The 14,885-nt window shown below is 41.8% G+C and overlaps 1 protein-coding gene across 1 annotated transcript; it reads left to right on the top strand.

The window, feature by feature from the left end:
- Positions 1–2,226: 2,226 nt before the first annotated feature.
- Positions 2,227–4,693, top strand: LOC129811389 (complement component C1q receptor-like). The gene has a single exon (XM_055862657.1). It carries the CDS (start codon positions 2,860–2,862, stop codon positions 4,588–4,590), a length of 1,731 nt encoding a protein of 576 aa, XP_055718632.1. The 5' UTR covers positions 2,227–2,859; the 3' UTR covers positions 4,591–4,693.
- The last annotated feature ends 10,192 nt before the right edge of the window (positions 4,694–14,885 follow it).

The following is a 14,885-nucleotide window of genomic DNA, read 5'->3' as shown; positions in this document are numbered from 1 at the left end:
CGTTTTGAAAACCGTTTCGAAAGCGATGATTTATTGACATTTCTAAACTTTAAAACACACAGCGTCGGAATTGTAGTTTTCACAGAGCCAAATGTGGGCGAATGTAATGACTGAAAACCTTACATACGAAGGTGGTTTTCGAGTGTTACCTGTCACCCAGTCATATATGATGCAGTTCTACCACTTCATTTAGGCTTTTCAATGTCTTATAGGCCTATCATGCAAACATACAAAACTTTAAATCAATCATTCACTTGTGTGTCATGCCTATAATTTCCACTCGGACATCACAGTGCCACCTCTCCCTGTCTCCCCCCACCTGTCTTCCCCAAACACTTCACCCTGTCTTCCCCAAACACACCTCTCCCTGTCTCCCCCCACCTGTCTTCCCCCCACCTGTCTTCCCCAAACACTTCACCCTGTCTTCCCCAACACACCTCTCCCTGTCTCCCCCCACCTGTCTTCCCCAAACACTTCACCCTGTCTTCCCCAACACATATCTCCCTGTCTTCTCCAACACACCTCTCACTGTCGTCCCCAGCCCCCCCCCCCCCCCTCCCTTGTCTTCATCAGCACACACCTACAGTAGGGCTCTATTTTCAGCTGCCGTTAAGGTGGCGCTAGTGTCATCACATTTGTTGACAATTTCGACCTGTTAAAGCCAGCGCTCTGCTATTTTCAAACTGTTTCGCAAGGATTGGTACTTCACCTGTATCAGCTTGCTTGCACTCAGATGGGAGGGCTGGAAATATTTGAGGTGTGTCCTTAACGTGATCTATAGTGCTAATTTCAGGCAGCGCTGGTAGAGATATTTAAGACCAACCAAAATGTGGTTTTCTTGTGCCATTTTCAAACCCATGAGGCATTTGACATTGCCGCTGACTTTAAAGGCAATTCGAGACTGACTGATCTACAAATCACTTTGCATCATAAATAACTACTCACTATTTTTGTTTAGATCAATCAGTCAGTCACAATTTACCCATGATACATTACGGCTTTGATGCTCTCGAACATGGCCACAGTTCGCCTAAAAATGGGGATTTGTGCAGTATCAATGAGATAATAAGATACATTTAATAATAAGAGATAAGAGCTTAATATTATATATATTGTATGAACTGTACAGCCAACATATAACTCAAACGTTGGCATAAAAGCAACTACATGACCACATCGCGTCTTTTAATGTGGGTTGATGTTAGTCTTTCAAAAATAGAAGCCTATTTACAGAACATTTGGAATTGATGTGGACTGTTTCCAGGCAGCACAGTCATATTCATGCCTGATTGTTTTTGAATGTATTTTTTAAAAAGACAAAACGATTGTGGACAGAGAGACTCATCGGACTGCACTGCAGAGCCAGAGTTGTGGAGTAGCTGAAGGGGCCTCTTGTGCCACTTCCATTCTTTAAACAAACACAGGAAGTGCTCTGCAGCCACATTTATTTACATACCACAGGAACTAAAGAACAATTCACTGACCCTGCTCAAGATCACTCCAATGGTACACTCTTAGAAAAAAAAGTGTTGTTTCCATGTAGAACTCTTTAGGTTCCGAGTAGAACCGTTTTGGGTTCCATGTACAACCCTTTCCACAGAGGATTCTACATGTAACCCAAAATGGTTCTACCCGGGACCAAAAAGGGGTTTTACCTGGAACCAAAAATGTCCTCCAATGAGGTCAGCTGAAGAATCCCTTTGGAACCCTTTTCTCTAAGAGTGTAGTATATAGCAACCTCAAATGACTATATTAAAACGACACACCTATGGGAATCGGTTGAAATATCAGCATTTACTTTTCTCAACCACATAAAACCATGGACACATAACAATAACAAGACAGCTAATACCACTAACATTACAGAACAAAATCACACATAGACACATTGAACATCTGTCAGTGGCTGTTTTTAATCCGTTATTCGGGTATAACAAAAAAAAGTAATGCTATCCTGTCTGCCAAGGGTAAAACACAGCGTTTAAGATGGCGGTGAGACTGACTGAGCTTCCACCAGCAGCCCTCAATAATAGCCTGCCAGTAATGTCCCCTTGTTGTACTTACACAACCTGACCCATGAACCGGCATGGGTGTGAACTTCCTAGCATCTCTTCCCCATCCTGTCTATCGATTGTTTTAGAAATGAACTATTGTGCTTTTTCCCGGGCTTTCATGTCAGCAGAGGTTTTAAATGAGTTAGAAAAGGTTGTCTGGAAAGGGACCCTTTTTGTCCGTCCATTTGGAATGTAAATGTAAGGCTTAATTATCTCAATTTAAATGAGATTAGTCGTTTCACATAACTAAATTAACTAAATGAATAATCAAATCAACAACTATAGCCTATCGAAAATGAAAGAAATATAATATGACAAATTATTACAAACAAATCGTTATTTTCATATGAATTAATACATCGGGAAATCGTTAAAATGCCATGTTATAGCGCTTTCATTTTTTTGCAAGCTATACATTATTTGATGCAGTTCGGTTGTTGTTTTTTTTCCAGCTGGAAGAGGATTACGTGACTTTGTATAGGATAAACAAGCAGTCTGACATTACGTTTACTCAGCACGGGACCATCTGGAGTACAAGTCAAAACAATGAGTGTGCTGCTATTGTTTTGGTTTTCCACAACGGAACTTGCTTCAGCGGGAGACAAAAACCAACTGGGGGGGAAAAAATCCCGTCTTAAGTGTATATAGAAAACAGGATGCAGGAGGTTGAATGTACAATTCAAAGTCGCAACACGTTGTACTTTGGCAGGGAATAGAGAGCCTCATTTGTCATCCGTTTGCAAATAAGGCATAAATGTAGCATATCAAATATTTAAATCAATGGTTGTTGTTGGATTATGTGGGAATGATGCTTTTGCTACTTTTACTGCAAATCTCTGTCTGGGGAGCCACTGGAGCAGACACTGGCGGAGAAGTAACCGTGTGCACATCCAACGCCTGTTTCACTTTTCATATGGAGGGAGTCAGCTTCGAAGACGCTCGTATGAAATGTGTAGATAACGGGGGTTACTTGGTAACAACTAAAGACAAATCCGAGGAAGCGGAGCTTCAATCAATCCTTACACAGATCGACTTAAGACATCGCAATTTGGACTACAAATGTTGGATCGGACTGCAATTACATAAAGGGGACTGCATTATAACGGGCTTGAGTCTCCGAGGTTTTAAGTGGATATCTGGAAGTGAAACTTCCCAATATGCCAACTGGGAGAAGGAACCTCGCAGCACCTGCACAGAAGAGCGTTGCGTATTGGTATACTATTCTTCATCCGGTCGCAATGAATTAAAATGGACGGATGGATCTTGCAAAGAAAAGGCTTTTTACGCGTGCAAATTCTACTTCAAGGGCATGTGTAAACCTTTGTTGTTGGCAGGAGGGGAGCAAGTGAATTACAAGCTCCCGTTCTCAGAAACTCCATTAAATGGGGCTAGTAACTTGACTGCGTTTCCATTTGGAACATTTGCTGAAATACGATGTAATGGCAACGACCACTCTTCTATTTGTAAATTAACGGATGGTGTCTATGGCTGGACTCTCCCCGGTCCGTTTTGCGCCACGGATAAACAGAGTTGTGGCTATAAAAACGGTGGATGCGATCATGTGTGCTTTGATAGTGACGCCGGTGGTATCCGTTGTGGATGCAAGGACGGCTATGTGTTAGGACAGGACAGAGTATCTTGTGACTTAATGGAATATTGTCACAGTTCTCCATGTCAATACCAATGCGTAACAGGACCAACGGGGTTCTCCTGCGTATGCCCAAGCGGCTTCCAATTGGATAAAGACCAATTTGGTTGTATCGATGTTGATGAATGCCAAATGAATGCTTGCGACGGTGATCATTGCATCAATACCCAAGGTAGTTACTCATGTAAGTGCAATAAAGGCTACAGAATGGATGAGGGCAAATGCCACGATATAGACGAGTGCACTGAAACTAGATGTCGACAAATATGTCTTAACTCTGAAGGATCCTTCTCCTGCCATTGCATCGCAGGGTTCACTGTGTCCGAGGACGGACATACTTGTATAGATATAGACGAATGCCTCAGTAATCGATGCGAGGACAAATGCACTAATACCATTGGTAGTTTCAGATGTTCTTGCCATCAGCACTTCCGGTTACACCCTAATGGAATCACCTGCGTTCGAGATGTGACTGTTGTCTCCACTGCTGCGACGTCAAATGTTTATAGAGACAACGACCAACACGACAAGACCATTGACACTAAAACCATATCTACGGTTGAATTACAGAACGAGCCTCAGTTCACCGACGGACCACCTCAAGGCACTATTACGCGCGAGGAGCCATCCAGCAAAACCACCGGGACGAGTTGGTTTACGCAGAATGGCTCTTTTTTGAGCTCGTGGCTGTTTATTTGCATTATTGCTTCTCTTGTTCCACTACTTCTTCTAATTGCAGTAACCTCTGGTATTGTCATGTTTCGATGTAGTCGTTCAAAAAGAGAAGCGAGGAAGAAAATCGCCACTGCTGACAGTTATTGTTGGGTGGCTTCTGGTATAGAGACTCAGTTAGAACAATTTGACGGGTCACTTGAAAGCACGGCGTGAAATAGTGTCAACTCGGGAATGTAAAAACAATATAATTCTGACATTGCATTATCTACGAATATATAAATAAAAGATGTTATTAATAAAATAATGTTTTTTTAAATTATGTTTGAGATCCTTGACTGTGCTTCAAAAAAGCACATGTTTTCTATGATTATTCATAAAGGTTACAATCGTATTTAATCATCATAACAACCTGCTCTCAGAGTATTTCCCAATATTCTGTACGTACATACATCAGAGAAACTCAATTTAGTATAATATGTTACGTTTCATATGGTATTCATTGTCGATTTTTATCATCCCTTTCGTATGAGATGTTATGAATTACAATTCATTTGTTACGAATTTGCAAAACATACAATATGTTATGAATTTGGAAAACGTACAATATCTTACAAATTTGCAAAAGTATGATATGTTATGAATTCCATCTTGCTATGGCTAACGTTAGTTGCGCAGTGGTCTAAGACACTACATCTCAGTGCAAGAGGCGTCACTGCAGTAGCTGATTTGAATCGAGTCTGCATCACATCCGGCCGTGATTGGGAGTCCCATAGGGCGGCGCACAGTTGTCTCAGTGTCATCTGGGTTTGGCTAGGTTAGGCCTTCATTGTAAATAAGAATTTGTCCTTAATGCAATATACACACTCTCTGATGTGTCTTCATCAGTATAGGTTTTACATTGGAGCTAAAGATGAAAATCCACTCACATTTTCTTTGACACATTTAACAATATTACAGTATAGTGAGCTGTTTAATGATATTTCACCATTTTACAGTGTATTGACACCTCTGTACGCCAAACTGAAACACTATCTGATAGGCTCAACCATCAGTATGGGTTTCACATTGTAGATAAAGAGGAACATCAACCCAAATGGTTTTTGGCACATTGGATGTGGCTTCTGCATTGGATTTTGCTCTCATTTAGTCTATTACAACCCTGCTGTTCACTTGTGTATGAGGACCTCTAGTGGTATACATTGGTACTGTTTCATTCGAAGTTGTCTTGTTTAGTATTGTAACGACCCTGGGTTTATAACCGCTGAAATCGACTCTGTCACACAAGCATGCTTTTGCGGCCCAGTCGATAGCGCGCTGGGCTTCGGGCTAGAAGGTCGAGGGTTCGAGACCTGCTCCCTGCTGTTTCATTACAGTAATTTGAAATTAGAACATAAAAAAACTCATGGGGGAATGAAAACCTTATAGAATATGTACGACTCCCAGGTCGTTATATATTTGGAACTGGGTGATCATAAAGGCATAATAACATCATAAAACACTTTATACTGTTTTGATGGAAATCATTTATCTTAATAAATAGGTTGACAGTTTATCAATATGAATCAAGAAAAACGATAGGATGGTCGATCAATAAGAAGACACATTTTTTATCAAGCTATTCACAAAATAATTGCCAGTGACACAAAGTTATTGACGCTAAAATAAAGTGTAATTTAATTAAAATAGTAATTTGTTTCTCAGTAAGCCGTTGAAACACAAAGCAGAGGACAATGTTCAATGTTGTTAATTAAATGTGCAGTATGTTCAATCAAGCAATAATGCCTTGACAGAAGAAAACGGGGGTAAAAGCAAAAGTATCCAATTGACTGAAGCATGTAGATCCAGCCATTTCACACGCACTGACGCATTCTCCCTCGGCCACTGTTGAAATCAATATCGTTGGACAGACTCTACATAGCCTCCTAGAGGAACATTTGCCGACAAGTTAGTCTAGTGGTCAGAGCGTTGGGCTGGATCGAATCCCCGAACTGACAAGGTAAAAGTCTGTCGTTCTGCCCTTGAGCAACACTGTTCCCCGGGCCGTGGATGTTGATTAAGGCAGCCCCCCGCACCTCTCTGATTCAGAGGGGTTGGGTTAAATGCGGAAGACACATTTCAGTTGAAAGCATTCAGTTGTACAACTGACTAGGTATCCCCCTTTCCCAGGCTGACAAAAATGGTGAGTTGTTTGGCTAGCTATCTATACTCTTTTGAGAAACTTTGCTAGATAGCTATTTATTGATTTGATATTAATATGACGCTTGCTAGTTAGCTAACTAACAAGCGTAGCTAGCTAGTAAACGTTAGCATTTATTGTGAGCAAAACTATGGGGGACATGCTTCATTGTTTAGTTTTGTATAAATATAAGGACATTTTTGTTAACGAAACAAAAATATGTAAACGCAACATGTAAAGTGTTGGTCCCATGTTTCATGAGTTGAAATAAAAGATCCCTAAAATTTTCCATATGCACAAAAAGCTTATTTCTCTCATTTGATGCGCTAATGTGTTTACATCCCTGAAACTGATTAAACAGCATGACCATTACACAGGTGCACCTTGTGCTGGGGAAAATAAAAAGCCACTCTAAAATGTGCAGTTTTGTCACACACAATGCCACAGATGTCTCAAGTTTTGAAGGGCGCTGCAATTGGCATGCTGGTTACAGGGATGTCCACCAGAGCTGTTTCCAGATAATTGAATGTTCATTTCTCTACCATAAGTCTCATCCAACGTGGTTTTAGAGAATTTGGCAGTACGTCCAACCGGCCTCAACTGGTAAAAGTGAAAAATGTTCTTCATGGGGCCATCGCTACGAACAGACATTAGCGCTCAGTCAATCAGGTAAAGGGTTGTCCATTTTGCAGGCAATGGTAAAGTACTTAAGTAAAAAATACTTTAAAGTACTAAAGTAATTTTGGGGTATCTGTACTTTACTTTTACTCCACTACATTCCTATAGAAAATATACATTTTCCCTGACATCCAAAAGTACTTTATATATTTAGAATGCTTAGCAGGACAGGAAAATGGTCCAATTCACACATCCCAGGTCACCCCTACTGCCTCTGATATGGTGGACTCACTAAACAGACATGTTTTATTTGTAAATTATGTCTGTGTTGGAGTATGCCCCTAGCTATCTGTAATTTACAAAAAACAAGAATGGTGTCATCTGGTTTATTAATATATGAAATGTTAAATTATTTATACTTTTAATACTTATGCATATTTTAGCAATCACATTTACTTTGTTATACATTATTTACTTTGTACATTTAAAACCAAATACTTCGACTTTTACTCAAGTAGTATTTTACTGGGTGACTAACTTTTACTTGAATCATTTTCTATTAAATGAATCATTTCATCTGCTTCAATAGGGTACTGAGTAAAGGGTCTGAATATTTATGTAAATGTAATTTCATTATTTAATTTATTTGCAAACATTTCTAAAAACCTGTTTCTGCTTTGTCATTATGGGGTAGTGTGTGTGGGGGGGGGGGGGGGGCAACAATTTGATACATTTTTGAATAAGGCTGTAATGTAACAAATTGTGGAAAAAGTCAAGGGGTCTGAATACTTCCCGAATGCACATTACATCCCTCCATATTTACCATGATGTCTTACGAGGGTCCTGAACCTCCTTATTTGTAACATTTCTACTGATATTGCCCTGAAAATAAATACTTTACCCAAGACTATAATGATATTTCCCATTGACATATCGTAGTTCTTCAGATCCCCTAACAATACAGTTTGCAGGTCCATCTGAACCATGTTATTATGACACAATAACCATTCCTGGACCTGAATCCAAAAGCGAGCCACCGATGGACAGTACCAGAGAATAAGCTCGCTTTATTGACTTTGTTTCCTTGTGGCAGTCTGCATAAGGCTGACTGTTCAATGCCCCCATACACTGAGTGTACAAAACATTAGGAACACCTTTCTAATATTGAGTTGCATACCCGTTTGCCCTCAGAACAGCCTCAGTGTGTCAGGGCATGGACGACAAGGGGTCGAAAGCATTCCACATAGATGTTGGCCCATGTTGACTCCAATGGTTCCCACAGTTGTGTCAAGTTGGCTGAATGTCCGTTGGGTGGTGGACCATTCTTGATACACACGGGAAACTGTTGAGCGTGGAAAAACCCAGCACTGGCAGTTCTTGATACACACGGGAAACTGTTGAGCGTGGAAAAACCCAGCACTGGCAGTTCTTGATACACACGGGAAACTGTTGAGCGTGGAAAAACCCAGCACTGGCAGTTCTTGATACACTCAAACCAATATGACTGGCACTTCCTCTTGAATTTGCAGACGTGTTGCTGTGCGTTTTGTTGCCAACCTTACTTTACTAGCTGACAACTTTACATTTTTTATATTTTTTTTATTTTTATTACCGTTTATATTTTTAGTTTTTCCATCACAACTTTTTTCCCTCATTCAACTTTTTCACTCCGGACGCTTTATCTGGACATGGTTCGTCAGCACCTTCAACAGCCGAAGCTAAGTAGTAACATTAACACGATGTCTTCTAATTGCAGTCGCTGTACTCATAATATACAGGAGAACGATCGCCTTACGGCGAGGATAGCTGTGCTGCAAGCCCAGCTTCAGACGCAATCGTTAGTCAAGGGTAATTTCAGTGTAGGAAAGGATGAAACAGCGTCTGTGCCACCAGTAAGTACAGATAGTAACGTTAGTATAAATCCCCCCGCACAGTCCCCGCAGCCGGACAACTTTCTCATGGCTTCTGGAGGGAAATGCTGTAGGAATGCTCAACCGGTGTCGCTCATTCAGCCGACAGAAACTTTCAACCGGTTTTCCCCATTAAGTAGCGAGTCGGAGTCTGAGGCCGAGTCTTCTCTTGTCTCTACTCCTCCCGTTACGGGGTCTGAGACGCCGAAGGCTCCAACCATTAGCTCTGACAAATTGAAAACTCTAGTCATTGGCGACTCCATTACCCGCAGTATTAGACTTAAAACGAATCACCCAGCGATCATACACTGTTTACCAGGGGGCAGGGCTACCGACGTTAAGGCTAATCTGAAGATGGTGCTGGCTAAAGCTAAAACTGGCGAGTGTAGAGAGTATAGAGATATTGTTATCCACGTCGGCACCAACGATGTTAGGATGAAACAGTCAGAGGTCACCAAGCGCAACATAGCTTCAGCGTGTAAATCAGCTAGAAAGATGTGTCGGCATCGAGTAATTGTCTCTGGCCCCCTCCCAGTTAGGGGGAGTGACGAGCTCTACAGCAGAGTCTCACAACTCAATCGCTGGTTGAAAACTGTTTTCTGCCCCTCCCAAAAGATAGAATTTGTAGATAATTGGCCCTCTTTCTGGGACTCACCCACAAACAGGACCAAGCCTGACCTGCTGAGGAGTGACGGACTCCATCCTAGCTGGAGGGGTGCTCTCATCTTATCTACCAACATAAACAGGGCTCTAACTCCGCTAGCTCCACAATGAAATAGGGTGCAGGCCAGGCAGCAGGCTGTTAGCCAACCTGCCAGCTTAGTGGAGTCTGCCACTAGCATAGTCAGTGTAGTCAGCTCAGCCATCCCCATTGAGACTGTGTCTGTGCCTCGACCTAGGTTGGGCAAAACTAAACATGGCGGTGTTCGCCTTAGCAATCTCATTAGAATAAAGACCTCCTCCATTCCTGCCATTATTGAAAGAGATCATGATACCTCACATCTCAAAATAGGTTTACTTAATGTTAGATCCCTCACTTCAAAGGCAGTTATAGTCAATGAACTAATCACTGATCATAATCTTGATGTGATTGGCCTGACTGAAACATGGCTTAAGCCTGATGAATTTACTGTGTTAAATGAGGCCTCTCCTCCTGGTTACACTAGTGACCATATCCCCCGTGCATCCCCCAAAGGCGGAGGTGTTGCTAACATTTACGATAGCAAATTTCAATTTACAAAAAACAAAATGACGTTTTCGTCTTTTGAGCTTCTAGTCATGAAATTTATGCAGCCTACTCAATCACTTTTTATAGCTACTGTTTACAGGCCTCCTGGGCCATATACAACGTTCCTCTCTGAGTTCCCTGAATTCCTATCGGACCTTGTAGTCATAGCAGATCATATTCTAATTTTTGGTGATTTTAATATTCATATGGAGAAGTCCACAGACCCACTCCAAAAAGCTTTCGGAGCCATCATCGACTCAGTGGGTTTTGTCCAACATGTCTCTGGACCTACTCACTGCCACAGTCATACACCGGACCTAGTTTTGTCCCATGGAATAAATGTTGTAGATCTTAATGTTTTTCCTCATAATCCTGGACTATCGGACCACCATTTTATTACGTTTGCAATCGCAACAAATAATCTGCTCAGACCCCAACCAAGGAGCATCAAAAGTCGTGCTATAAATTCTCAGACAACACAAAAATTCCTTGATGCCCTTCCAGACTCCTTCTGCCTACCCAAGGACGTCAGAGGACAAAAATCAGTTAACCACCTAACTGAGGAACTCAATTTAACCTTGCGCAATACCCTAGATGCAGTTGCACCCCTAAAAACGAAAAACATTTGTCATAAGAAACTAGCTCCCTGGTATACAGAAAATACCCGAGCTCTGAAGCAAGCTTCCAGGAAATTGGAACGGAAATGGTGCCACACCAAACTGGAAGTCTTCCGACTAGCTTGGAAAGACAGTACCGTGCAGTACCGAAGAGCTCTCACTGCTGCTCGATCATCCTTCTTTTCCAACTTAATTGAGGAAAATAAGAACAGTCCAAAATTTATTTTTGATACTGTTGCAAAGCTAACTAAAAAGCAGCATTCCCCAAGAGAGGATGGCTTTCACTTCAGCAGTAATAAATTCATGAACTTCTTTGAGGAAAAGATCATGATCATTAGAAAGCAAATTACGGACTCCTCTTTAAATCTGCGTATTCCTCCAGGGCTTAGCTGTCCTGGATCTGCACAGCTCTGCCAGGGCCTGGGATCGGAAGAGACACTTAAGTGTTTTAGTACTATATCTCTTGACACAATGATGAAAATAATCATGGCCTCCTAACCTTCAAGCTGCATACTGGATCCTATTCCAACTAAACTACTGAAAGAGCTACTTCATGTGCTTGGCCCTCCTATGTTGAACATAATAAATGGCTCTCTATCCGCCGGATGTGTACCAAACTCACTAAAAGTGGCAGTAATAAAGCCTCTCTTGAAAAAGCCAAACCTTGACCCGGAAAATATAAAAAACTATCGGGCCTATATCGAATCTTCCATTCCTCTCAAAAATTTTAGAAAACTGCCTTCCTGAAGACAAACAATGTATACGAAATGCTTCAGTCTGGTTTTAGACCCCATCATAGCACTGAGAGTGCACTTGTGAAGGTGGTAAATGACCTTTTAATGGCGTCAGACCGAGGCTCTGCATCTGTCCTCGTGCTACTAGACCTTAGTGCTGCCTTTGACACCATCGATCACCACATTCTTTTGGAGAGACTGGAAACCCAAATTGGCCTACACGGACAAGTTCTGTCCTGGTTTAGATCTTATCTGTCGGAAAGATATCAGTTTGTCTCTGTGAATGGTTTGTCCTCTGACAAATCAACTGTACATTTCGGTGTTCCTCAAGGTTCCGTTTTAGGACCACTATTGTTTTCACTATATATTTTACCTCTTGGGGATGTTATTCGAAAACATAATGTTAACTTTCACTGCTATGCGGATGACACACAGCTGTACATTTCAATGAAACATGGTGAAGCCCCAAAATTGCCCTCGCTAGAAGCCTGTGTTTCAGACATAAGGAAGTGGATGGCTGAAAACTTTCTACTTTTAAACTCGGACAAAACAGAGATGCTTGTTCTAGGTCCCAAGAAACAAAGAGATCTTCTCTAAAATCTGACAATTCATCTTGATGGTTGTAAAGTCGTCTCAAATAAAACTGTGAAGGACCTCGGCGTTACTCTTGACCCTGATCTCTCTTTTGACGAACATATCAAGACTGTTTCAAGGACAGCTTTTTTCCATCTACGTAACATTGCAAAAATCAGAAATGTTCTGTCCAAAAATGATGCAGAAAAATTAATCCATGCATTTGTTACTTCTAGGTTAGACTACTGCAAAGTTCTACTTTCCGGCTACCCGGATAAAGCACTAAATAAACTTCAGTTAGTGCTAAATACGGCTGCTAGAATCCTGACTAGAACCAAGAAATTTGATCATATTACTCCAGTGCTAGCTTCCCTACACTGGCTTCCTGTTAAGGCGAGGGCTGATTTCAAGGTTTTACTGTTAACCTATAAAGCGTTACATGGGCTTGCTCCTACCTATCTTTCCGAGTTGGTCCTGCCGTACATACCTACACGTACGCTACGGTCACAAGACGCAGGCCTCCTAATTGTCCCTAGAATTTCTAAGCAAACAGCTGGAGGCAGGGCTTTCTCCTATAGATCTCCATTTTTATGGAACGGTCTGCCTACCCATGTGAGAGACGCAGACTCGGTCTCAACCTTTAAGTCTTTACTGAAGACTTATCTCTTCAGTAGGTCATATGATTGAGTGTAGTCTGGCCCAGGAGTGTGAAGATGAACGGAAAGGCTCTGGAGCAACGAACCGCCCTTGCTGTCTCTGCCTGGCCGGTTCCCCTCTCTCCACTGGGATTCTCTGCCTCTAACCCTATTACAGGGGCTGAGTCACTGGCTTACTGGTGCTCTTTCATGCCGTCCCTAGGAGGGGTGCGTCACTTGAGTGGGTTGAGTCACTGACGTGATCTTCCTGTCTGGGTTGGCGCCCCCCCTTGGTTTGTGCTGTGGTGGAGATCTTTGTGGGCTATACTCGGCCTTGTCTCAGGATTGTAAGTTGGTGGTTGAAGATATCCCTCTAGTGGTGCGGGGGCTGTGCTTTGGTAAAGTGGGTGGGGTTATATCCTTCCTGTTTGGCCCTGTCTGGGGGTATCATCGGATGGGGCCACAGTGTCTCCTGACCCCTCCTGTCTCAGCCTCCAGTATTTATGCTGCAGTAGTTTATGTGTCGGGGGGCTAGGGTCAGTTGGTTATATCTGGAGTACTTCTCCTGTCTTATCCAGTGTCCTGTGTGAATTTAAGTATGCTCTCTCTAATTCTCTCCTTCTCTCTTTCTTTCTCTCTCTCGGAGAACCTGAGCCCTAGGACCATACGTCAGGACTACCGGGCATGATGACTCCTTGCTGTCCCCAGTCCACCTGGCCTTGCTGCTATTCCAGTTTTAACTGTTCTGCCTGCGGTTATGGAACCCCTACCTGTCCCAGACCTGCTGTTTTCAACTCTTAATGATCGGCTATGAAAAGCCAACTGACATTTATTCCTGATTATTATTTGACCATGCTTGTCACTTATGAACATTTTGAACATCTTGGCCATGTTCTGTTATAATCTCCACCCGGCACAGCCAGAAGAGGACTGGCCACCCCTCATAGCCTGGTTCCTCTCTAGGTTTCTTCCTAGGTTTTGGCCTTTCTAGGGAGTTTTTCCTAGCCACCGTGCTTCTACACCTGCATTGCTTGCTGTTTGGGGTTTTAGGCTGGGTTTCTGTACAGCACTTCGAGATATTAGCTGATGTACGAAGGGCTATATAAAATAAACTTGATTTGATTTGACCTACTACCATGTCCCATTCAAAGGCACTTAAAATCTTTTGTCTTTCCCATTCACCCTCTGAATGGCACACAAGCCATTTCTCAATTGTCTCAAGGCTCACAAGTCCTTCCTGTCTCCTCCCCTACTTCTATCCTGATTTAAAATGGATTTAACGGGTGACATCAATAAGGGATCTGTCACGACTTCGACCGAGGCAGGCTCTCCTTCCCGTGCGGGTGGCGTTCGGCGGTCATTTTGTATTGGCACCTGCTGTTTCCTGCGTTTTGACTCCACACTCCGACACCCAGGCCTTACAGGATCCTAATTTTCACCTCGTCAGTCTGTCATGGAAAGAACAGGAGTTCCTAAAGGTTTTGTACATTTTATTTTTGTAACAAGTATTTTATATAATAGCTTCAATTGAAACGAATGGATTGATGTGTCAACTGTTGTTTTATACGTCCGTTCATAGACCCGATACCAAGGTATTTGGACATCAAAGACTTGTTCCCAACTAACTTTAATTTTATATGGCATTGTTTTCAAACCTTTTGACTTTAAGTAAAACTAATACATGTATTTATTTATACTAATTATTTCATCCATTTATGATCTTTAATGGACTAATAAAGAAATTAAATTAAGTAATTGTCTCTCGCAATTTGGTGGCAGAGCTGCAATGATTTGGTTATAAAATGGTATTGATCATACACTTCCATACACTGTTAGTTGCTTGTGTGACAATTTTACCGTCCTTGTTTACAATGTCCTTCATAAATATTATACCTTGTACATTTTCTCCAAGAAAATAGTATTTTTTTCTCTAGCAGTACATTGAAGTTTAACCATATTATTTGCTGCAATGTAACATCTGACTTTTCTGGAGGATGAAATTGAAATGTATAGAAAG

The sequence above is a fragment of the Salvelinus fontinalis genome, chromosome 15 (assembly GCF_029448725.1).
Source record: "Salvelinus fontinalis isolate EN_2023a chromosome 15, ASM2944872v1, whole genome shotgun sequence".
NCBI classification, from domain to species: Eukaryota; Metazoa; Chordata; class Actinopteri; order Salmoniformes; family Salmonidae; genus Salvelinus; species Salvelinus fontinalis.
This window is presented reverse-complemented; position numbering and strand designations above follow the sequence as displayed.

What these genes read in the sequence shown, in the direction of transcription:
- LOC129811389 (XM_055862657.1), top strand. Translation starts at nt 2,860, where the DNA reads ATGATGCTTTTGCTACTTTTACTGCAAATCTCTGTCTGGGGAGCCACT.